Genomic DNA, 24561 nt, shown 5'->3' with positions numbered 1-24561 from the left:
ACTCAATATGAATGCTTAAAGCACGCACACACTTCTTACCACATTTGTTCACACAGACTCCTGACTCCTTGTTGAAGAGCAACGTGCCCTCTGGACAGAAGCAGCCCTCTGTGGGCACTGTTATGTTTTTAAGTTCAGGTCTGCAATTAGAAGAGTATTTAAACTTTTTTTTTATTACACACATATCACCTGAGATTTATTCCAATGAACAGGAACAAATCCACATAACAGGCTTTATTAACTCTTAAACTGCATAATATAGCAGATTATTTTGAAGTACATATCTGCCATTATCCCATCACCTAATTTACAATACTGAACCAGAACTAAACATTCCACAATTATCTAAATTTAAAAATGTGGATAAATGGGCATACATATCATCACAGCTTGGTGGCTCAGCTGGACCACAAGGATTGAAAACTTTATCTGCTGGGCATTCAATATCTGTGGAAAAATAAACACAAATGCTACACTTAAATAGCTTCCAATAATATGGGGTCCAGAGATCAGAAAGAAAAAGAAATTTAAACCTGGAAATGTACAACAGAAAGTTTCAATAAAGAAACATTATGATATAAAATTAATAAAATGGTTATATAACTTACTGCAAAGGTTAGTGTAGTTCCTCCAGTGTATGCAGATCCCTAATTGAGAACAAGCCCTTGCGTAGCTCTGCAGACTGGTACACACCACGGCAGGGTTGCTCATATGACAACTATCATATTGACATCCTAAAAAGAAGTTTCCAGGGGACACATGGGAATGGCATGCTTCGAACAGCCTGAGGAAGATAGAAGTAGCAAATATCACTTTTAAAGCCTAGTGTATTCAAATTTTATAGTAAAAAAAAAAAAAAATCAACTCACTCGCTGCTGAGGAGGTTGCACTCAGGATGGGCCTGGCATGGCTCAGTTGTAGGTTTGATATCACCACCAATGGTAGGTAATGCAGTTGGTGGAGTGCACATTTCACCGTTCACACCACTGGCTGGCCAGTAATCCGCCATCACTGCACCGTCGTCCACCAAGATCCCTCCAGGAAGCATGCAGTCATCAGCCTGGTTGTTGTTGCATGTTCCTTAGTGAGAATTATTAGGAACAATTCAAATGGATAATGCACAAATACAAATCCGTCATATATCATCCACATTGTGATGTCACTATCCATACAAAAATGGGGGGTGGCTGACTTACCACAGTGACCTTGTGTGTTGTTTCTAAAATGCTGGAATGGCAGGTTGATGCTAAAGCCAGTGGCTCCAAATGTTATATCAACACCCAGCTGTGGAATACTCAGGAACAAGTCTAGGCCTGAGCTTATAACCCTCACACCATTGAAAGCATATGGCAGATTTAACTTAACATCATCCTTAATAACCTGTTAGGACAGGAGACAATGACAAAAAACACTTAGGATACTTACACTGTAATGCAGACAAAGCACACATGAATCATTCCAAAGCTAGAAAGTCTCACCTCTAGGTCTGCACCTCCGATGAAATTGTTATTCTTAAGTGTTATGACTTGTTTGTTGAAAGACACAATAATGGGTCTGGGACAGGATACATGCTCAATAGGGTCACAGTAGACATTGTCAATGTAGATCTTTAAATGGTACTGAGGCCTTATTTCTTCCATTAATATGTAAGTGCAGTTTCCTTGATAACTGTAGAAGAGTCCATCAAATGTGATGTAATGCGAGTCACCCCAGCCTTCACAAAAGCCTACAAAAAATAAAATGTATTATTATTATTATTTTACAAAAATATCTAAAACAAACAAACAAAAACATTCAATTATTTGAACTGAACAAGCTACTTGAATTTGGTTAATACTGTGTGTATTAACTGTTGAAAATATCACTTGATATTTTAAGAAGTAATAATGTCATTACAACCACTTTATCATTTAACCTGTGAAAGTGTGCCAATTTATTACAATTTATGTTATTGTACCGCGTCAAAGCAAATAAACTTAATGTGAACCAAGTAAATTACACAACTGCATTGTTTACACTTAAAATATTATTTTAAAAAGTTCTCTTTTAAAAGCATCGCCCTAATACTGGTTTCACAAACAAGGCTCAAACCTAGTCCCAGACTAAAATGCATGTTTGAACTGTTTTCAACTTAAACTTTTCCTAGATGTCCTAGGGGGAAAAAACACAATTTTCAAGGATACCATGGAAGCATAACAGTTTAAATCAATCACATTGGGCTTGATCATTGCTAATAATTTAAATGATTACAGAATCATAGATTGTGAAGACCAATTTACTCACAGTCACATGTGTAATATTGGCAGCAGTAGTGCTCATCATAAACAAGCACAGGTTTCTTGCCATTTTCACAGGTGATGTTCTGCAGTGGAGGACATTCAAATGGGATAATTTCAATGAAGTTGTCTTTAATGCACCTCGCCTTGGTACAGTTACACAAGATGCAGGTCTCGTTGGTCTGGTGATAATGAAAAATGTGCTAGAATTAGAAAGACTGATAATGCATAGAGTCTGTTTTCTATGTAGTCTACCTTTGTTTTCTTGGAATATTTAAATGACATATTATATATATATATATATATATATATATATATATATATATATATATATATATATATATATATATATATATATACTTTATTTATATACTTTATTTATATACATATTTTTAAACAGAAACTAAAATAAAGTATATTAAATTTTACATTTTTGTCCCATTCAGGACAGTCGTAGGGTGGAGTTGGTGTAGGAGTAGTTGGTGTAGGAGTAGTAGTTGGTGTAGGAGAAGTAGTTGGTGTAGGAGTAGTTGTTGGTGTGGTAGTTGTTGTTACAGATATTTGTGGTTTAGGCACTGATTTTGTTGTTGTTCCAGTTTAAGGAGTTATTTTTTCAGTTGTTGTTGTAGTAGTAGACGTTGTGCTAGTTGTCGGTGTAGTGGTAGGTGGCGGGGGAGGCACTGGTGTTGTCGTGGTAGACGTTGTGCTAGTTTTCGGTGTAGTGGTAGGTGGTGTGGGAGGCACTGGTGTTGTCGTAGTAGACGTTGTGCTAGTTGTTGGTGTAGTGGTAGGCACTGGTGTTGTCATGGTAACCGTTGTGCTAGTAGTCGGTGTAGTGGTAGGTGGCGGGGGAGGCACTGGTGTTGTCGTGGTAGACGTTGTGCTAGTTGTCGGTGTAGTGGTAGGTGGTGGGGGAGGTACTGGTGTTGTCGTGGTAGACGTTGTGCTAGTTGTCGGTGTAGTGGTAGGTGGTGGGGGAGGCACTGGTGTTGTCATGGTAGACGTTGTGCTAGTTGTCGGTGTAGTGGTAGGCACTGGTGTTGTCATGGTAACCGTTGTGCTAGTAGTCGGTGTAGTGGTAGGTGGTGGGGGAGGCACTGGTGTTGTCGTGGTAGATGTTGTGCTAGTTGTCGGTGTAGTGGTAGGTGGCGGTGGAGGCACTGGTGTTGTCGTGGTAGACGTTGTGCTAGTTGTCGGTGTAGTCGGTGTAGTGGTAGGTGGCGGGGGAGGTACTGGTGTTGTCGTGGTAGACGTTGTGCTAGTTGTCGGTGTAGTGGTAGGTGGCAGGGGAGGCACTGGTGTTGTCGTGGTAGACGTTGAGCTAGTAGTCGGTGTAGTGGTAGGTGGCGGGGGAGCTACTGGTGTTGTCGTGGTAGACGTTGTGCTAGTTGTCGGTGTAGTGGTAGGTGGCGGGAGTTGTTGTTACAGATATTTGTGGTTTAGGCACTGATTTTGTTGTTGTTCCAGTTTTAGGAGTTATTTTTTCAGTTGTTGTTGTAGTAGTAGACGTTGTGCTAGTTGTCGGTGTAGTGGTAGGTGGCGGGGGAGGCACTGGTGTTGTCGTGGTAGACGTTGTGCTAGTTTTCGGTGTAGTGGTAGGTGGTGTGGGAGGCACTGGTGTTGTCGTAGTAGACGTTGTGCTAGTTGTTGGTGTAGTGGTAGGCACTGGTGTTGTCATGGTAACCGTTGTGCTAGTAGTCGGTGTAGTGGTAGGTGGCGAGGGAGGCACTGGTGTTGTCGTGGTAGACGTTGTGCTAGTTGTCGGTGTAGTGGTAGGTGGTGGGGGAGGTACTGGTGTTGTCGTGGTAGACGTTGTGCTAGTTGTCAGTGTAGTGGTAGGTGGTGGGGGAGGCACTGGTGTTGTCATGGTAGACGTTGTGCTAGTTGTCGGTGTAGTGGTAGGCACTGGTGTTGTCATGGTAACCGTTGTGCTAGTAGTCGGTGTAGTGGTAGGTGGTGGGGGAGGCACTGGTGTTGTCGTGGTAGATGTTGTGCTAGTTGTCGGTGTAGTGGTAGGTGGCGGTGGAGGCACTGGTGTTGTCGTGGTAGACGTTGTGCTAGTTGTCGGTGTAGTGGTAGGTGGCGGTGGAGGCACTGGTGTTGTCGTGGTAGACGTGCTAGTTGTCGGTGTAGTGGTAGGTTGCGGGGGAGGCACTGGTGTTGTGGTAGACGTTGTGATAGTTGTCGGTGTAGTGGTAGGTGGCGGGGGAGGCACTGGTGTTGTCGTGGTAGACGTTGTGCTAGTTGTCGGTGTAGTGGTAGGTGGCAGCGGAGGCACTGGTGTTGTCGTGGTAGACGTTGAGCTAGTTGTCGGTGTAGTCGGTGTAGTGGTAGGTGGCAGGGGAGGCACTGGTGTTGTCGTGGTAGACGTTGTGCTAGTTGTCGGTGTAGTCTGTGTAGTGGTAGGTGGCGGGGGAGGTACTGGTGTTGTCGTGGTAGACGTTGTGCTAGTTGTCGGTGTAGTGGTAGGTGGCAGGGGAGGCACTGGTGTTGTCGTGGTAGACGTTGAGCTAGTAGTCGGTGTAGTGGTAGGTGGCGGGGGAGCTACTGGTGTTGTCGTGGTAGACGTTGTGCTAGTTGTCGGTGTAGTGGTAGGTGGCAGGGGAGGCACTGGTGTTGTCGTGGTAGACGTTGAGCTAGTAGTCGGTGTAGTGGTAGGTGGCAGGGGAGGCACTGGTGTTGTCGTGGTAGACGTTGTGCTAGTTGTCGTGTAGTCGGTGTAGTTGTCGGTGTAGTGGTAGGTGGCATGGGAGGCACTGGTGTTGTCGTGGTAGACATTATGCTAGTTGTCGGTGTAGTGGTAGGTGGTGGGGGAGGCACTGGTGTTGTCGTGGTAGACATTGTGCTAGTTGTCGGTGTAGTGGTAGGTGGTGTGGGAGGCACTGGTGTTGTCATGGTAGACGTTGTGCTAGTTGTCGGTGTAGTGGTAGGTGGTGTGGGAGGCACTGGTGTTGTCGTGGTAGACGTTGTGCTAGTTGTCGGTGTAGTGGTAGGTGGTGGGGGAGGCACTGGTGTTGTTGTGGTAGACGTTGTGCTAGTTGTTGGTGTAGTGGTAGGCACTGGTGTTGTCATGGTAGCCGTTGTGCTTGTAGTCGGTGTAGTGGTAGGTGGCGGGGGAGGCACTGGTGTTGTCGTGGTAGACGTTGTGCTAGTTGTCGATGTAGTGGTAGGTGGTGGGGGAGGCACTGGTGTTGTCGTGGTAGACGTTGTGCTAGTTGTCGGTGTAGTGGTAGGTGGTGGGGGAGGCACTGGTGTTGTCGTTGTGCTAGTAGTCGGTGTAGTGGTAGGTGGCGGGGGAGGCACTGGTGTTGTCGTGGTAGACGTTGTGCTAGTTGTCGGTGTAGTGGTAGGTGGCGGGGGAGGCACTGGTGTTGTCGTGGTAGACGTTGTGCTAGTTGTCGGTGTAGTGGTAGGTGGCGGGGGAGGCACTGGTGTTGTCGTGGTAGACGTTGTGCTAGTTGTCGGTAAAGTGGTAGGTGGCGGGGGAGGCACTGGTGTTGTCGTGGTAGACGTTGTGCTAGTTGTTGGTGTAGTGGTAGGTGGTGGGGGAGGCACTGGTGTTGTTGTGGTAGACGTTGTGCTAGTTGTCGGTGTAGTGGTAGGCACTGGTGTTGTCATGGTAGCCGTTGTGCTTGTAGTCGGTGTAGTGGTAGGTGGCGGGGGAGGCACTGGTGTTGTCGTGGTAGACGTTGTGCTAGTTGTCGATGTAGTGGTAGGTGGTGGGGGAGGCACTGGTGTTGTCGTGGTAGACGTTGTGCTAGTTGTCGGTGTAGTGGTAGGTGGTGGGGGAGGCACTGGTGTCGTTGTGCTAGTAGTCGGTGTAGTGGTAGGTGGCGGGGGAGGCACTGGTGTTGTCGTGGTAGACGTTGTGCTAGTTGTCGGTGTAGTGGTAGGTGGCGGGGGAGGCACTGGTGTTGTCGTGGTAGACGTTGTGCTAGTTGTCGGTGTAGTGGTAGGTGGCGGTGGAGGCACTGGTGTTGTCGTGGTAGACGTTGAGCTAGTAGTCGGTGTAGTGGTAGGTGGCGGGGGAGGTACTGGTGTTGTCGTGGTAGACGTTGTGCTAGTTGTCGGTGTAGTGGTAGGTGACAGGGGAGGCACTGGTGTTGTCGTGGTAGACGTTGTGCTAGTTGTCTGTGTAGTGGTAGGTGGTGTGGGAGGCACTGGTGTTGTCGTGGTAGACGTGCTAGTTGTCGGTGTAGTGGTAGGTTGCGGGGGAGGCACTGGTGTTGTGGTAGACGTTGTGATAGTTGTCGGTGTAGTGGTAGGTGGCGGGGGGGCACTGGTGTTGTCGTGGTAGACGTTGAGCTAGTAGTCGGTGTAGTGGTAGGTGGCGGGGGAGGTACTGGTGTTGTCGTGGTAGACGTTGTGCTAGTTGTCGGTGTAGTGGTAGGTGGCAGGGGAGGCACTGGTGTTGTCGTGGTAGACGTTGAGCTAGTAGTCGGTGTAGTGGTAGGTGGCAGGGGAGGCACTGGTGTTGTCGTGGTAGACGTTGTGCTAGTTGTCGGTGTAGTCGGTGTAGTGGTAGGTGGCGGGGGAGGTACTGGTGTTGTCGTGGTAGACGTTGTGCTAGTTGTCGGTGTAGTGGTAGGTGGCAGGGGAGGCACTGGTGTTGTCGTGGTAGACGTTGAGCTAGTAGTCGGTGTAGTGGTAGGTGGCGGGGGAGCTACTGGTGTTGTCGTGGTAGACGTTGTGCTAGTTGTCGGTGTAGTGGTAGGTGGCAGGGGAGGCACTGGTGTTGTCGTGGTAGACGTTGAGCTAGTAGTCGGTGTAGTGGTAGGTGGCAGGGGAGGCACTGGTGTTGTCGTGGTAGACGTTGTGCTAGTTGTCGGTGTAGTCGGTGTAGTTGTCGGTGTAGTGGTAGGTGGCATGGGAGGCACTGGTGTTGTCGTGGTAGACATTATGCTAGTTGTCGGTGTAGTGGTAGGTGGTGGGGGAGGCACTGGTGTTGTCGTGGTAGACATTGTGCTAGTTGTCGGTGTAGTGGTAGGTGGTGTGGGAGGCACTGGTGTTGTCATGGTAGACGTTGTGCTAGCTGTCGGTGTAATGGTAGGTGGTGTGGGAGGCACTGGTGTTGTCGTGGTAGACGTTGTGCTAGTTGTCGGTGTAGTGGTAGGTGGTGGGGGAGGCACTGGTGCTGTTGTGGTAGACGTTGTGCTAGTTGTCGGTGTAGTGATAGGCACTGGTGTTGTCATGGTAGCCGTTGTGCTTGTAGTCGGTGTAGTGGTAGGTGGCGGGGGAGGCACTGGTGTTGTCGTGGTAGACGTTGTGCTAGTTGTCGATGTAGTGGTAGGTGGTGGGGGAGGCACTGGTGTTGTCGTGGTAGACGTTGTGCTAGTTGTCGGTGTAGTGGTAGGTGGTGGGGGAGGCACTGGTGTTGTCGTTGTGCTAGTAGTCGGTGTAGTGGTAGGTGGCGGGGGAGGCACTGGTGTTGTCGTGGTAGACGGTGTGCTAGTTGTCGGTGTAGTGGTAGGTGGCGGGGGAGGCACTGGTGTTGTCGTGGTAGACGTTGTGCTAGTTGTCGGTGTAGTGGTAGGTGGCGGGGGAGGCACTGGTGTTGTCGTGGTAGACGTTGTGCTAGTTGTCGGTAAAGTGGTAGGTGGCGGGGGAGGCACTGGTGTTGTCGTGGTAAACGTTGAGCTAGTTGTCGGTGTAGTGGTAGGTGGCGGGGGAGGCACTGGTGTTGTCGTGGTAGACGTTGTGCTAGTTGTCGGTGTAGTGGTAGGTGGTGGGGGAGGCACTGGTGTTGTTGTGGTAGACGTTGTGCTAGTTGTCGGTGTAGTGGTAGGCACTGGTGTTGTCATGGTAGCCGTTGTGCTTGTAGTCGGTGTAGTGGTAGGTGGCGGGGGAGGCACTGGTGTTGTCGTGGTAGACGTTGTGCTAGTTGTCGATGTAGTGGTAGGTGGTGGGGGAGGCACTGGTGTTGTCGTGGTAGACGTTGTGCTAGTTGTCGATGTAGTGGTAGGTGGTGGGGGAGGCACTGGTGTTGTCGTGGTAGACGTTGTGCTAGTTGTCGGTGTAGTGGTAGGTGGTGGGGGAGGCACTGGTGTCGTTGTGCTAGTAGTCGGTGTAGTGGTAGGTGGCGGGGGAGGCACTGGTGTTGTCGTGGTAGACGTTGTGCTAGTTGTCGGTGTAGTGGTAGGTGGCGGGGGAGGCACTGGTGTTGTCGTGGTAGACGTTGTGCTAGTTGTCGGTAAAGTGGTAGGTGGCGGGGGAGGCACTGGTGTTGTCGTGGTAAACGTTGAGCTAGTTGTCAGTGTAGTGGTAGGTGGCGGGGGAGGCACTGGTGTTGTCGTGGTAGATGTTGAGCTAGTAGTCGGTGTAGTGGTAGGTGGCGGTGGAGGCACTGGTGTTGTCGTGGTAGACGTTGTGCTATTTGTCGGTGTAGTGGTAGGTGGCGGGGGAGGCACTGGTGTTGTCGTGGTAGACGTTGTGCTAGTTGTCGGTGTAGTGGTAGGTGGCGGGGGAGGCACTGGTGTTGTCGTGGTAGACGTTGTGCTAGTTGTCAGTGTAGTGGTAGGTGGCGGTGGAGGCACTGGTGTTGTCGTGGTAGACGTTGTGCTAGTTGTCGGTGTAGTGGTAGGTGGTGTGGGAGGCACTGGTGTTGTCGTGGTAGACGTTGTGCTAGTTGTCGGTGTAGTGGTAGGTGACGGGGGAGGAACTGGTGTTGTTGTGGTAGACGTTGTGCTAGTTGTTGGTGTAGTGGTAGGTGGTATGGGAGGCACTGGTGTTGTCGTGGTAGACGTTGTGCTAGTTGTCGGTGTAGTGGTAGGTGACGGGGGAGGAACTGGTGTTGTTGTGGTAGACGTTGTGCTAGTTGTTGGTGTAGTGGTAGGTGGTGGGGGAGGCACTGGTGTTGTAGTGGTAGACGTTGTGCTAGTTGTCGGTGTAGTGGTAGACACTGGTGTTGTCATGGTAGCCGTTGTGCTAGTAGTCGATGTAGTGGTAGGTGGTGGGGGAGGCACTGGTGTTGTCATGGTAGACGTTGTGCTAGTTGTCGGTGTAGTGGTAGGTGGCGGGGGAGGCACTGGTGTTGTCGTGGTAGACGTTGTAGGTGGCGGGGGAGGCACTGGCTGCGGGGGAGGCACTGGTGGCAGGGGAGGCACTGGTGGCCGGGGAGGAACTGGTGTTGTTGTGATAGACGTTGTGCTAGTTGTCGGTGTAGTGGTAGGTGGCGGAGGAGGCACTGGTGTTGTCGTTGTAGACGTTGTGCTAGTTGTCGGTGTAGTGGTAGGTGGCGGGGGAGGCACTGTTGTTGCCTTGGTAGACGTATTGCTAGTAGGCGGTGTAGTGGTAGGTGGCGGGGGAGGCACTGGTGTTGTCGTGGTAGACGTAGTGCTAGTTGTCGGTGTAGTGGTAGGTGGCGGGGGAGGCACTGGTGTTGTCGTGGTAGACGTTGTGCTAGTTGTCGGTGTAGTGGTAGGTGGCGGGGGAGGCACTGGTGTTGTCGTGGTAGACGTTGTGCTAGTTGTCGGTGTAGTGGTAGGTGGCGGGGGAGGCACTGGTGTTGTCGTGGTAGACGTTGTGCTAGTTGTCGGTGTAGTGGTAGGTGGCGGGGGAGGCACTGGTGTTGTCGTGGTAGACGTTGTGCTAGTTGTCGGTGTAGTGGTAGGTGGCGGGGGAGGCACTGGTGTTGTCGTGGTAGACGTTGTGCTAGTTGTCGGTGTAGTGGTAGGTGGCGGGGGAGGCACTGGTGTTGTCGTGGTAGACGTTGTGCTAGTTGTCGGTGTAGTAGTAGGTGGCGGGGGAGGCACTGGTGTTGTCGTGGTAGATGTTGTGCTAGTTGTCGGTGTAGTAGTAGGTGGCGGGGGAGGCACTGGTGTACATTTCGCCACACAGATCTGATTTTTCTCATCATAAATAGGCTTATCCTTTGGACATTCTGGATAACATCCTGTGAAAAAAAAAAAAAAGAAGTGTACTCCAGGATTAGACACTAATCATTCCACTGCCATTATCCTTAATGTATCTAACTAGAGAAAATCAGGTGAACTCTTTATCATGTAAGAGTACAGAGACAGGCACATTCTAAAACAATCACGATACACTGGGCCAGCTACCAACCTGCTAACCAATCTGATCACACTGCATATGTCGGAGGGAGTGGCTTCATAGAACTAGGAAGTCAAAAGAGCTGGTCATATGACAGTGGAAACAGAGGTGTAGAATAAAGGTAAAATATATGAAAAATACAGCGTTTTAAAAAAAACAAAGCATTAAGAGATGTTAAACTGTGCCCCCAAAACACAATCAAGCCTAGAAAAAAACACTGAACCACCCCTTTAAAATGAAAAATGCTGAATTTGGCTTACTGCACTAAAAATATGATAAAAAAGAACCAAATTTCCCTCAAACTCTTATTATAAACATTGCCTACTACCAAATTGTCCATAGAGAAATGCAATATTTGTCATTTTAATGCAATTAAGGAAACATCATACTATTTCTTAATATAAAACTTGCACTTCACATTTACAATCTGGGCTCATACATCTGTCTGCAGCTGTTCATTGATTAGATGTCGTCCAGTGAATTAAGTCTGTAGTGCCTTTTCTGTAAAATGCACTTTTTTTAGAGCTTCAAACAGGTGGTTTCCATTCACTGCCATTATAAATTATAAATCCAGGAACACTTAGTCTTCAGAAATGCAAAACAGTGTGTACTCACCTTCCAGGTTGGGTAAAGTGTTATTGCAGATACCATCAGGGTTGAGACAAGTTTTGTAGCAAGGTGTATGACAAGGACTGTAGTGCCATGTGAATGTGCATGGGCATGTGTCATGTTCTCCATGTTCTCCATGTTTATTGTAAAAGTCACAGTACACAGCTGACAGAGAAACATGAATGTAAGTATAAATTTGTACAAACAAACTAAATGAAATGCAATGTAACTACAGAATATTATTGCAAGAAAGCAAACACTTTAAGCATTGATGAAATTAAACAATCAGGTCATTTATCTCTTTTTTCCAGCACAATGGCTGAAGATACTGAATACACAGATTCAGAATCAGCATAAAAATCAAATTCAAATGTTACAGATTTAAAATGTGCAATAGAATTAAAGATGCTTACGGCAGATCTCAGGTGTTCTCCAAGCGACACAAACACCCGCGTCATTGCAGGCTTGAGCGTAAGCTGCCACAGCAGTACAGAAGCACTCACAATCTCCACCTGTGTCACATGAGCATGAATCCTTCACACAGTTTTCATAATATGGGTTTGGATCCATCTGTGGAAACATACATTTCCCACCTTAAATGATGGATTCTTGTATACCACATTACAGGAAACTTTAATTTACTGACTCAAAATGCTTTCCATCTGTACCTTGTTATGGCACTCTTTGAATGTAACGTCTTTTATGATGCTACATTGTATTTTTGCCCATGTCTCTCGATTGGGGGTCTCAAGGCATGGGTTAAAGCCTGGTTTTGCATCAGGGCAGGTGCTTTCCACTTTCCAGCTGTCCACAAACTCCAATACATTTGAAGTTGGCAAATTTCCCTGAGTCGTGAAGTCATCTTTTCCATTTCCATTGAAATTTCCACACAAGCCACAAACTTCTCCCTGTGAAAATATAACGAAGCAAAGAGATTGGGCTACAAATAAATTAGATTGAGGGACTGGATTGAAATGTCAGCGCAAAACATGAAAAACTGCAGAAGATCATGATTCATGACTTCAACTTACCATGTGCTGAGGTTGCAGAATGATGCGGACGGTGGTTTTGCAATCCCACAAAATTGTCAGTCCGATGTCAGCATCAATGACAAGGTACATCCCGATGTTTCTCTCATTGTACTTTGGACCACTTTCAGTATCATTGGCTTTTACAGTCCCATCAGAAAGCAGCAGCCAAGTCCTCTGTGTGTGAGTGTGCGAGAGAAGTTGTTAGAAAGAAAAAAACTAGAGTTGAAAACTAAAAGAAAAAACTAAAATGATACTGCATGACAAATAATATTAAAGAGTAATGAAACCCAAACCCAATTTCAGCACAGGTCAGTTCTCAATGCAAATATTGCATCCAGTGACTGATAATCATTCGATATTTCTTTCAAATGTTGAAGAAAATAGGGAAAAAATGGCCTTTATTGGCCTTTTAAATGAAAAAATGATGAGCACTATCATTGTGTTATACCATATGTAGCAGTGTTTACATGCTATTTCACATATTTTCACAAGTATTTCATGACCCTTTAGAAACATTTTTATTTTACTGTGAATGAGTTTGAGACCTTCAAAACTTACCCCCAAAAGTATCCTTACAGCCTTTGAACATGTAGTTCCTGTTGTTCCACAAGGCATATTCTCGGTGATCACGTGAAAATTGCCAGTTTTATTTCCACAATTGTTCTGTAAAATAAGAGAGCATGACATTTTTCCTCTGGAAGGAAGAGGTTTATTTGTAACTTAATTTTCATGAAATATCTAATCAAATGCTGTTGTGTCCACCCACAGCTCATACCTGAGCAGCAATATAACTGCAGTCTCCCCTGAAGCCAAATCTTTGCTGATCAAAAGTTATATAATGTCCACTGCCGTATATGGTGCATATGCCTGGACACTTATAATCTGTACATTTCCATTTTCCCCATCTGCAAGTGCTGTAAATATACAGGTAGACTTAAATTTTAAAAACTGTCATTCTACAGTATAAAAATACATATATATTATAAAAAGCTAATTAGTGTATTTACTCATTGTTCAGATTTTTTTTATAGCAATTTAACTTCAATGTGGCAATGGTAATAGCTGTTTTTTTTACACAGGGTTATTATTGGTAAAGCTGCAGTCCGTGATTTTTGGCCCACTAGCGGTTAATAAACAGAACTGCACACGTCTTGCAGAAGAACATTGTAGCCGGAGCTACTTTTCTTTGTGTATGTCTATGGCGAGTCACGCAGTTACTGTGATACTCTGCAGCAGGTCCTACCAGTCTGGTCTGAAATAGTCCGAATATAAACACTTATTATAAGTGTACCATAATGATTCAGGGTAAGACAAAAACAGGGTTTGGAAAATGGATTTATGTTGTACATTTTCATTATATAATTTTTGTAAATTTTGAACACAAAAAAAAAGTTGCGGACAGCAGCTTTAACTAAAAAAATAAATATAAATAGAAAATATATATGAAAAAATTATTTCAGCTAGTTGCAACATTTCTAATTTTGAATAGTTTAAATTAGGGCTAACTTAATAGTACTAAAATAATTAAAATTGAAATAAAATTGAATAAAAACTATATAGATAAATGAAAACTACTAAAATGCAAAAAACACAACCCCAAATATGACTTAATTATTGAAAATTGAAAATATATAAAAAGAAAACTAATTCAAAATATTATTAAAATACAATAGTATATCAATGATATTAAAATAACACTGGCTTTGCTCACCATTTATTGCAATCTATGGTTATGTTAGATCCTGGTGCATAAAACTGTCCATCATGTTTACATGAGCAGTTATCCGGTTTAACGCAGTGTCCTGTGCCATCATCCAATAGACCTAAAGGACACTGGCAGCCGGATTGACAGTCCACTGAGAACTGGGAAGAAGGGAAGAAAACACAAAAATTAGACCACCGGCAAAATCAAGCTATAGACTTTGGGAAAGAAAAAACTATGGACTCACACAGTCAACTTCCTGTTGCAAACAAGTCTGTGCACACTCCAATCCATGTTCATCTGGGCCTGCTGTACTGCAGTTGAAGAAAACCTTTGGAGAAGAACATCCTGCAAAAGATATCAGACGCAGATGCTCCACCATTCATATACTTTTTATACAGCCATATTTAAAAACCAAAAGCATTCTGATTTAACCTATGCAGTAGATGAAAGTAATTTTTCATACCCAGAATTTGGGGTTTCCAGGAACGACAGTGGAACTTTCCATTCATGCAAACGCTGGAGAGAGAAATAAGATCAAACTGTCTAATAAATTCATAGTTTGTATAACTAATGCACTATTATTAATATTATCGTCCACTTACCAGTGTTCATCCCTAATGGTGAGAGACTTGCCGGGATGGATTTTCTGTCCGTTGTGGTAACATGGACATTTTTCCATAGGTACACACAGTTCATTCTCATCCTGGTAGAGTCCTTCTGGACATGCGCATCCATCAACGGGCACAAAGTCAACGCTGCAGCTTTGGCGCTCAGAGGCGAGAGAAAGACAGGTACGCTGGCAGCTCTGCAGCTGATAGGAGTAGTTCTGCGAGGCCGGGCAGTTCTCTGTATACTTCTCTGTGGGGATAAGTTTGAAAAGAATGTGTTGTAAAAGTGCATGGAGAAAAATGACAAGCATTCTTCTAATCTTCTAGCCTAAATAGGGGGTTATAATTAGGGGTTTTCAATCTTTTTGATGCCAAGGATGCCCTTCCTAAACTAAAGTTTATATATTGTGAGAAAAATGGTGAGCATTATAGTATTAAGCCATGTTGTTTTTAAAATTAAATAATCAGCTTTCATATTATCATTGTATTAAAACTAAACCAAATAAATTATTATGAAAATAGTATCTGGAATATATTTACTTTACTTTTAATGTTAGATGTAAAAATAATATATTAATTTTATCCTAATTTCATATGCTTTAAAGCAGTTTTACAGAGAATAGTGCCAAAATTATTTGCATTTCTTTGCTAGTGTGGAAAACTAGTGTTGTCAATGAAAGGGCAGTTAACACTGCACCGACAGAAACTGAACCAACGGCGTCATAACGATTCGATTGGCGAAAACAAGAGCCGACAAACGGCAAATACATCTGACAAAACTCGGTGAAAGTGTCTGTTGCCGTCTGTTGCTGCATTTCAATGTGAATTGGCCTTAATTAAATTACAATAATCACACTGTCTTTAGAAAGCAGAATGACAGCAATATAAAATGTTTTTACTTTTTAAATACACTTTTGACTTTTTTATACTGTTTTCCACAAACCCCCCTTGTGATGACCTGGTTTGAAAACTCTTTGCCAATCCATCTGTCTGCCAAATTAACAGCTTTCATCCTTCTTACCACACACAATTTCTCTCCAGCCTTGGAGGAATATTCCTTTAGCCGCACAGGCCCGGGCGTATGAGGAGAACACCGTACACAGACAGTCCTCGCTCTTCTCACAGGTACAGCTGGAGTATTTGCATCTCTGAAAGCACATAAACTTGTTGTGTCACTGCTTATTGTGGGAGGTTGAGTAACATTCATTACAATATGGAAAATTTTACAGTTCTCAAGGTTTCCTGTTTCAGATCTTACTTTGTAGTAGCTGTCTGGATTGACAGTGGTGTGACATTTAGCAAAGAGGCTCTCCTTGTCCTTCATCCTGGAACACCAGTGCTCGGCAAAGTGCTCTAAAGGCATAATAAAATATGGTATTTTATACAAAACTTTTACTTAAAGGTTTACTACAGAGGATCTTTTTGTCGACTGAGAAACCAAAGACTGTTAGTGAGTTTTTGAAATGAGCGCATGTGTAAGAACAACCCCCCTCCTTCACAGCTCATTTCGAGGGAACGCCTCCCAAAACTCGTGCACGAGTATTGGAACACGAGTGTTTGTTTACCACTGCCATTCGCTGTGTCGTGTTAGTGGATACATTATGTCGGATTGCATGCGGCACCTGTGGAGTGTGGAAAGTTACTGGAGTGCGCAGCCGCGCTTGTCTCACAAGGAACGTAATGACAGTGATTGAAAATCCAGAGGGCCAATCCGTGCAGATCTCTCACAAGGAACGTCATGGCAGTAATTGACAAGCCAGAAGGCCAATCGTTTCCACAATGATCAAAACATCATGAAACAAAACATCCTCTTTAGCACCTTTAACAAAATGCATATATATTATCTGAAAAAAGTTGCACCTTTGTTATGTAGCAATACTTGCAGATACAACAGTTTTGGAAGTGTGTACATTACATATATATATATATATATATATATATATATAGTATACTCATATACAGTATGTATAAGTAAATGAACAGTGGTGCTCCTTTGCACCTTCAAACCCTTCCATACATGTATAAAACATTACAAACATTAAATTGAAAACTGTCCAATCTGACTTCATACTGATTTTGGATGTTGAAGTCTCTCACCGCTGTCACTGCTGTAGGAACAGGGGTCATCCATCCTCTCAGTGCGGTCGGGACAGTTGGAAAGGGCCTTCCAGGCATTAGCGAAGGAAGCCGCTGTACCCTCCACCACTCCCTGAGGAGTCTTCAGGTGATCAGACAGCACTTTATTAAAATTTCCACAGAGACCTGTACAAGCACACAAATGGCACATCATTGGCCATCATGATGGATTCACTTCTTAATTCAGATGTTTTTTCTTGCTTTTAAAGACAGAGGTCTCACCACAAGTCTTGCCCTGGAAGCTTTGGTCCACAGTGATGTACACCTGCATAAGAGGCACCAGCTGTACCTGCACCTGCAGCCCAAAGGAGGTCTGAAGCATGATGTGAAACGATGACAGCATGAACACTGTGAAGTCAGCTGGAGAAAAGAGTCAAAGAGTTTGAAAAACATTTCATATATCTCTAGCACACAAGGTTTAAAGCACAGAAACAAAATAAAGAGCTTCTTCTTCCTCACCTGTCATGTAAGGAAGTGAAACTTCTGCATTGTGTTGTACCGTCCCATCAGCTTTAATAATCAGAGGCTGAAGAAGAAAGCACAGCATCATAGTTTTATTTTGCAAAAGCTACATTTCTGTTTAAATTAATAATTCAATATTCAACTAAAATGACCTGTTTGCTATAAAAGCCAAATATATGTCTTTTGTGTTGTTGTAGTTGTTGAGGAAGTAGAGCATTATACACACATTTTTCTTGTCCTTGTCAAACAGCACCACAACAGATTTCAAACAGGTGTCCGTTTCATGAGTAAAACAAGGAACAATCTGACCCAATATGATGAACTTGGACTCAGCACAGTCCTACAAAAACACAAATGCAAAAGTTAACATTTATAAGGATTTCACATATTTCTAATGGATACAAGTAAAACAAATCCAAGCTCATATGTCTTAGCAACTACTAAAGATCTAATTAGTAACTAAAACATGCTTACTTTTGAGAGCTCATAGATGCACTCTCCATGGAAAGTGAAATCTTTCCCATCGTAGGTGGTGAAGTGAGATCCTTCCTCTACTGCGCACAGGCCAGGGCCGGGGATACTCACACAGATCCACTTTCCCTCCTCACATATACTGAATTACACAATACAATTACAAACAAACACAGTAAACAACAGGTTAGTCAGGCATATGCATTTAATATTATTAATAACAAATGTATATTTTTTTTCAGTAACACTTTTTTCACTATTAACTAGTTGCTTATTAGCATGCATGTTACTAGGATATTGGCTGTTCATTAGTACTTATAAAGCACATATTAATGCCTTATTCTGCATGGCCATATTCTACATCCCTTAATCCTACCCAATACCTAAACATAACAACTACCTTACTAACTATTAATAAGCAGTAATTAGGAGTTTATTGAGGCAAAGGTCATAGTTACTAGTTAGTTAATAGTGACAACTGGACCCTAATCTAAAGGGTGGCCTGTTTTTCTTCTATAGGAGTAGTAAAATTCATGAGATACAGTATATAAAAGATCCCAGAATGGACTGAACAAAAAACAGTAGTGTTACACACATTTTACTATTATGTTAATTACCATTCTTCCTCATCTTTGCGAAGAACCTCTCCTGTGTTGTAGACACGGTCATGCTTGCACTGACACTTTTCTGCTGGGATGCAGCCCGTGTTTGAGATGTCATCAAACACAGTTCCTGTAACAAAGACATTGCATTAATATCAAATTTATTAAGAAAAAACACATAAATTACCAATCAAAAGTTTCAGGTTCAGGAAGATTTTTTAAATTTTTCTAAAAGAAGTTTCTTGTGCTTACCAACTTTATTTAATCAAAAATACAGTAAAAACAGTAGTATTATGAAATTACTCCAGTCTTCAGTGTCACATGCTGATTTGTTGCTCAAGAAACATTTCTTATTATAAATGCTTAAAACAGTTGTGATGCATTATTTTCAGGATTCTTTGATAAATAGAAAGTTCAAAAGAACAGCATTTAATCTAAAAAGAAATATATTTTATATAATTGAAGGCATCTTTGTTGAATAAAAGTAAAAAAATCTCCACAAATTGACCCCAAACTTTTGAACGGCATTAATAAATACTGTGTATTTTTATTATATAAGTACTGACCTGGTGGGCAGAAGCAGCCATCGATGTTGTGTTCCTCACACAGTGTGTTTGTGTTTCTGTGTAAGCATGTGTCCATACAGGGGGAGCCGCTTTCAGAATGTACCATATTGTAGGGGCATGTGACAGCTGCATGGGAATACATGTCATACAGAGACTTACTCCCAGTTTCACAGACAAGACTAAGGTGAAAAACTTGCACTGACATATCTTAAAATATGTTAGAGCCTTTGTTTTGTCTCAAGATGCACATCAGTGATGTTTTTTTTCTAAGGCACATTTATAAAAGCTACTTAAATGTCCTAATAGGATAAATCCTATTTTAATCTAAGCCCTGTCTGGGAAACTGGGCCTAAGATTTATATATATAAAAAAAAAAAAAAAAAAAAAAAAAAACACTTTAGAAAGAAGCCAAAAAACATTTTTATTTATAACGAAAAAAATCAGAACTTTTATTCTATTTTTTCCATCTTTGGATGTGTATGTATTCTTTTTTAAATATTAATGTGAAGAGGAAAATTGCCTGGATCTCTCTTACTGTAGCTGTGTAAACATAATTAATGAATTATATACAAATGGATACAAAGCAAAGAAAAAGCTCAAGATAGAACAATCCTGTAATTTCTACCACTATAGTATTTCTTACCACAGAATTTTGCTGTTCTCCAGGTCGGTGGAGTTCCTCCAGCATGCCAACACTGACGTGAATATTCAGACAAAGTCGCACAGAGTGCGGTGGTGTCTTCGTCTTCAGGTTCACGTGAACAGATATCAGTTGTACAGGCCTTGATATATGGCTTGGTGTTCAAAACCAAGTTACAAGAAGACCACTTTTCATCCTCTAAAAGGTCTGCACAATCTGCCCGCTATTGTGAAAAGGACATGGGACATCTTGAACCTCAAAAACCCATATTAACAATACTGGAAATCTGAGTTATTGTTGTGATTAATAGTTTAATTTGGAATGAACAACTTTTCTGTAACTTACATATTTTTCACATTTGTCCACCACATTTTGCTCATCAATGTTTTCAAAAGGATCTTCGCAGTCATGTGTTGGGTTGGGAACTCTGTGCTTATTTCCAAACTCAGTATAGCCAACCTTCCGTCCTGTATTAAATAAGATACAGACACACTTGATCTTCTCTGATATTCTTAAACCTCTTGGATATTTATCAGATTACAAAAACATGAGGATTAATCATTACTGTCCATAACTGACAATAATGACTAAATTCAGTAAAGTAAGAAATTAGTATGTAAAAGTAACTTACCGGATTCAATGAACTCACTATAAACTGGAACTCCATTAAAATCACCACATAGTCCACAAGTGCGATTGGAATATTTGGAGTCCAGTTCCACCTAACACAGAACCAAACAAAACTTCTTTGTTAGATCATTTGACTTTGTATTTTTGGCCGTTTGACATTAAGTCAGTTCTTATTATAATTGATCAAAACAAGGACAAAAATGGAATATAGAATAGACATCACTTGTATTCAGTCTTGTGGGAAAAGGCCAGTGGAGGCTATTGGAACCAGTAACATGGTATAATGATGGCCTTTGGTAATAATATGGTACTAAATTATTACCATATACATATACCAATGGTATTTTCACAGTACTCCTTTTTGTCAGTAAACACCAGTGAATATCACCTGCAGATTGAAATTCACTGTTTTGAATAACCATTGCATGTTCATAAGAATACAATTGCAGATATTTCAATGTGTATCAGAAAATTGCTATTTCACTTCATGTTGCACTGTTTGCACAATATGCTAAATCATTACTGGTTATTTTCTTGAAAGGTGTGCTACTGGTTTCCTGCGGCATAAACTAGTTTCACCTCAGTTAAACACTGTCATGTTGTGTAATAAATTATTGGCTATTTTTATTTATTAGAATGGTATATTCTGCTCTAATTCAATCGACCCTTCGCAAAAACCTGCCCCCCTTAGTTACTGTTGCTTTGTCTGACAAGCCATGGCAGTAGCCCTTCACTGCAGAACACTCGAGATCCAAGGGGCGGAGTCGGGTAGGTTAAGGTGTATGGAAAGTGGGAAGAGTTGGATGTAGAACCAGGGGGTGGAGATGGGTAGGTTAAGAGCCAGGGGACGGAGTCGGGTAGGTTTAGGCCTATGAAAGTGGGAGTAGTTGGATCTAGCCACACACAGTGAAAAAAGACACTGACAACACGTCAACAAACAAGACAGAGCAGGTTACTTGTGATATTAAACAAAGTCCCAGCTTTCAAACTGTGTAGTTTGCGAAGTAAGAAATTCGAACAATAAAAAACGTTTTGTGGCTCTTTAATGTGTCGTGACAGATTGTAGCGCCTCAGCTCAAGAGGGTCATGAACCGATCATCTCTTCCTACAAGTTAATTTATAGCATCAAATAAACATGAATGAACATGAGAATGAATGTTGTTTCAAACACGGAAAGACATCAGTAGGCTACACACCATTTTTCAAGTTCAAGTCCACCAAGGTTATGCTGCATTCATGCCACCTCGTATTTACTGGAATCTTGAAATGTCAACATGTGACGTTATATTCGGAGCTGTCCTTTTGGTCCTTGGACTGGGAATTGTGCGTTTCCATGGCACCACTATCAAAGCCGAATCTACAGCGGCCATGTGGTACATCTGGGAGCTTTCAGAAAACTCCCAGCTTACAAGCTGTAATTATGAGTTCTACAAGGATGTGAATGCTTTTTACAAGCTAGAATCTCATAACTACAGGAATTACGAGGCCCCGTGAATGCACCTTTAATCTTCTAACTCCTGACTGCTTTAGGTGCATTCACTCGGCCTCGTAATTCCTGTAGTTAGGAGATTCTAGCTTGTAAAAAACGTTCACGTCCTCGTAGAGGTCATAATTATAGCTTGTAAGCTGTGAGTTTTCTGAAAGCTCCCAGATGTACCACATGGCCGCTGTACCACCTGACTGCTGTAGATTCATTTAGGCATGGATAGTGGTGCCATGGAAACGCACAATTCCCAGTCCAAGGACCAAAAGGACGTGAACAGCTCCGAATATAACATCACGTGTTGTCATTTCAATATTCCGGTAAATAGAGGGTATGCACGTGACGTCACCGTCGACCGTTATGGCTGCGGTCACGTCCACTGAGTGGCACAAAGACTGAGTGGCAGCATTGGTTTTTAGCGTGAATGCCGCGAAAAACACACAAAACACTTCCAAAACGGGAAAGAGCTTTGTGATTGACTGTACAAATAGCTTTTACACAAAACCGAGGTATATTTTTAAAGGCTGCTGAAAGCTAAAGAAAAAAGAAGCACATGGATCACTGCAATTCACAGAAACAACTGGACTCCAGGCAGAGAAACATGGATTTGCAGTTATCATTTTGTGTCAAATTGTTGGATTTTGGGGTAAAATCATACCCTATATATTGTATTGTTATATATTGTGTTGACAACTCATCAATTAAATAATTACTATCTTATATTCTGCATAATCTGGAGTTTTTAAATAAACACTGACAAAAACTATACAAATTTCAGGGCTGGACAATATGACGATAGGCTATATATAACATTGATAAGTGATTACTCAGATTTAAACCTTATTTAAAATGTTATTCTGCATAATTGTGTGTTTTTAAATAAACAACATTGCCAAAAACTATACTATAAAACTATATATGTTTTAGGGCTAGACAATATGATGATATAACATTGATATAAGTGATTACGTGGATTTAAACCTACCTATATTGTAGTTATATAAAATTTTCACAGGCAGATTTACTTTGTATTTCCCCGCCATCAAAATCAGAAACGCGGAAACACGACTCCAGGCTGCATGTCAATATCCATAGATTAGGTTTATTTGACAAGTTGTAAGGAACACATTCAATTCCAACCTTTAGTGTAATTCGTTTGTTTGACTCGCGTTTTCGCAGTTTCCTCTATTAAATCCAGTCATGCAGCAGGTTTTGCCACTCAGTCCAGCTGAGGGAGCGCATTTTCGGCGAGAAAGTGACCTCGATCATGGTGACATCAAACCAAACTTATTTTCAACAAATCATCAACATCTAAACCTCCAGTAATTCTCAATAACAACTTCTGCAGATGTATGTCAGAAATAAAGTCAATCTGGTTAGTAATAAGTGAAGCTGGTAATGCTCTTTGTTGAGATGTTTAATCAGATCTTCATAGATTTAATGTATTTTATCTTCAGTTGCTTTCATCGAAGGCTGTGGCTGAAGTTGATCCTTCGGTGATTCTGCTCGTTATCACCTAATTATCTCATTAACTCCAGCATGTTTCTGTGTTACATTTAACAGTCTGTAGTGTGCACACTGAGCAGTGTTCATTTCATATGGGCTAACCCATGTGGGGCCTCCATGAAAACTGTGGACAAAAATGTCTGGGCCCCAGTTAAACAGCCCAGGTGACACCCATCTGGGCCCCACCATGCTGTGCTAACTGGGGTGGAGTCTGAAGTACATGTCTGGTCATTTGCATGTAGTGGATCTGCAGAAGCTACCATGTCTACATTTATTGTTCTGCACAATGGGCAACTGCCGTAATTATTAAATATTGATACTAGTCCGTGCATTTAAAAAAAAAAATCACAGGAATAAAATGACTCACCATGACTGCATCTTCTTTGTTCCACGAGACAGTGATGCCCGTTTTGGAACTGACCCTGGTGTAGATTGTGTTCTCTTCCACAAGGATCCCTCCTATATACACGGGCAGCGTTTTACTAAATAAAAGAAATAATTCAAATCATGTTTGCACCTATTTTGTGTTTGCTTTGGGAGGAAAAAAGAAGCACAAAAAGCAGTTCCACAGAATCTTACTTTTCTTTAATGACCACGACATGTTTCTCGGTCAACTCAACAGTGATGTCATTGATACTAACTGACACCCTGCTGATATTTGGGCCATTGTCGAATCCTGTTCTCTTCACATGAACCGAGAACTGGGGAATGAGGCTTTGGCAGTCAGACACCAGGTTATACTCGCACATGCCTGGGAACTGATAAATGTCCCCATCGAATGTCTTGAAGTGGAAGTTTCCCCACATGCTGCAGATGTTGTTGACATGGTTACTGGGGGAGACTGGTAAAAATAAAGAGAGAGAGAGAGAGAGAGAAAGAGAGAGAGAGAGAGAGAGAGAGAGAGAGAGAGAGAGAGAGAGAGAGAGAGAGAGAGAGAGAGAGAGAGAGAGAGAGAGAGAGAGAGAGAGAGAGAGAGAGAGAGAGAGAGAGAGAGAGAGAGAGAGAGAGAGAGAGAGAGAGAGAGAGAGAGAGAAATTGCAAAGACTTACTCCTGGATTCACCTACGGTGATGTTATGTGTCCAGCATGGTTTTGCTTAATCTTTTGTTTAATCCTTTGATATGCTTTATCAAGTTTATATAATGTCCACTTCAAGTGTGATTTTGATCAAAACAAAGACAGAGTTTGTGAAATTTTAAAGTTTGAAATGAGAAGACTTTTTTTAGGCTTTTGATGTTAATGATATTTACATAACTGTCTGTGGTGCAACTAATCCCCACCACTTTTAAAAACAAAATGTTTTCTATTAATTTAACATGTAGGTTCATTTAGAAATACATAAAGGACCAATTCATCTGTGAATAATTTTGTTTCTTTGTGAATCAACGTGATTAGTACATCTCATATCATCTATAAACACAATGCCATATTCACCTGCTGTAGTTGTTGGCCATGCTGCTGTTGTTGTAAAGTCCATAGGATCTTCTGTACCGCCATAATCTTCCATAAAGTCTTTAAGCAAAGAAAAACAGATACAGTCATATTGTGTAGCTAATATTATGAGCATTTCTTGCGGTAACAGATCAATTTTATTTTTTCTAACCTGCTTGTATGGACTGCAGCCCCATCAGCAGGACGACCCATCTCAGCATCCACATCTGGGACATCCTCACAGACCCCATGGAGACAACAAGCATCCTCAAGAGCTAATGTGAGCTGTCTTTCAGAACTTGTCCTTTTATAGTAAATTGTAGTTTACTTTGGAAGAATGTAATTGATGATATAAGG

The 24561-nt window shown here is 42.6% G+C and overlaps 1 protein-coding gene across 1 annotated transcript in view; it reads right to left on the bottom strand.

Moving 5' to 3' along the window:
• LOC137015603 (mucin-2-like) overlaps positions 1 to 24561 on the bottom strand; it is a 37355-nt gene that overhangs the window by 11165 nt on the left and 1629 nt on the right. The window contains exons 3-38 of the mRNA XM_067380651.1: positions 23354 to 23615; positions 23142 to 23256; positions 19787 to 19877; positions 19501 to 19622; positions 19159 to 19378; positions 18516 to 18641; positions 17965 to 18079; positions 17351 to 17489; positions 17103 to 17216; positions 16874 to 16940; positions 16637 to 16774; positions 16376 to 16540; positions 15537 to 15631; positions 15300 to 15426; positions 14273 to 14528; positions 14134 to 14186; positions 13915 to 14015; positions 13677 to 13828; positions 12741 to 12879; positions 12524 to 12628; positions 11966 to 12139; positions 11603 to 11842; positions 11348 to 11504; positions 10941 to 11099; positions 6683 to 10167; positions 5116 to 6581; positions 3785 to 5032; positions 2921 to 3660; positions 2706 to 2851; positions 2284 to 2458; positions 1479 to 1726; positions 1197 to 1380; positions 870 to 1080; positions 609 to 784; positions 378 to 447; positions 40 to 140 (exon numbers count right to left, since the gene is read on the bottom strand). Coding sequence (XP_067236752.1) covers positions 40 to 140; positions 378 to 447; positions 609 to 784; positions 870 to 1080; positions 1197 to 1380; positions 1479 to 1726; positions 2284 to 2458; positions 2706 to 2851; positions 2921 to 3660; positions 3785 to 5032; positions 5116 to 6581; positions 6683 to 10167; positions 10941 to 11099; positions 11348 to 11504; positions 11603 to 11842; positions 11966 to 12139; positions 12524 to 12628; positions 12741 to 12879; positions 13677 to 13828; positions 13915 to 14015; positions 14134 to 14186; positions 14273 to 14528; positions 15300 to 15426; positions 15537 to 15631; positions 16376 to 16540; positions 16637 to 16774; positions 16874 to 16940; positions 17103 to 17216; positions 17351 to 17489; positions 17965 to 18079; positions 18516 to 18641; positions 19159 to 19378; positions 19501 to 19622; positions 19787 to 19877; positions 23142 to 23256; positions 23354 to 23615 — 11682 coding nt within the window. The remainder of the gene's footprint in view (positions 1 to 39; positions 141 to 377; positions 448 to 608; positions 785 to 869; positions 1081 to 1196; positions 1381 to 1478; positions 1727 to 2283; positions 2459 to 2705; positions 2852 to 2920; positions 3661 to 3784; positions 5033 to 5115; positions 6582 to 6682; positions 10168 to 10940; positions 11100 to 11347; positions 11505 to 11602; positions 11843 to 11965; positions 12140 to 12523; positions 12629 to 12740; positions 12880 to 13676; positions 13829 to 13914; positions 14016 to 14133; positions 14187 to 14272; positions 14529 to 15299; positions 15427 to 15536; positions 15632 to 16375; positions 16541 to 16636; positions 16775 to 16873; positions 16941 to 17102; positions 17217 to 17350; positions 17490 to 17964; positions 18080 to 18515; positions 18642 to 19158; positions 19379 to 19500; positions 19623 to 19786; positions 19878 to 23141; positions 23257 to 23353; positions 23616 to 24561) is intronic.

The sequence above is a fragment of the Chanodichthys erythropterus genome, chromosome 24, assembly GCF_024489055.1.
Source record: "Chanodichthys erythropterus isolate Z2021 chromosome 24, ASM2448905v1, whole genome shotgun sequence".
Classification (NCBI taxonomy): domain Eukaryota; kingdom Metazoa; phylum Chordata; class Actinopteri; order Cypriniformes; family Xenocyprididae; genus Chanodichthys; species Chanodichthys erythropterus.
Note: the sequence above shows the minus strand (reverse complement) of the source record. Positions and strands in the feature narration are given on the sequence as shown.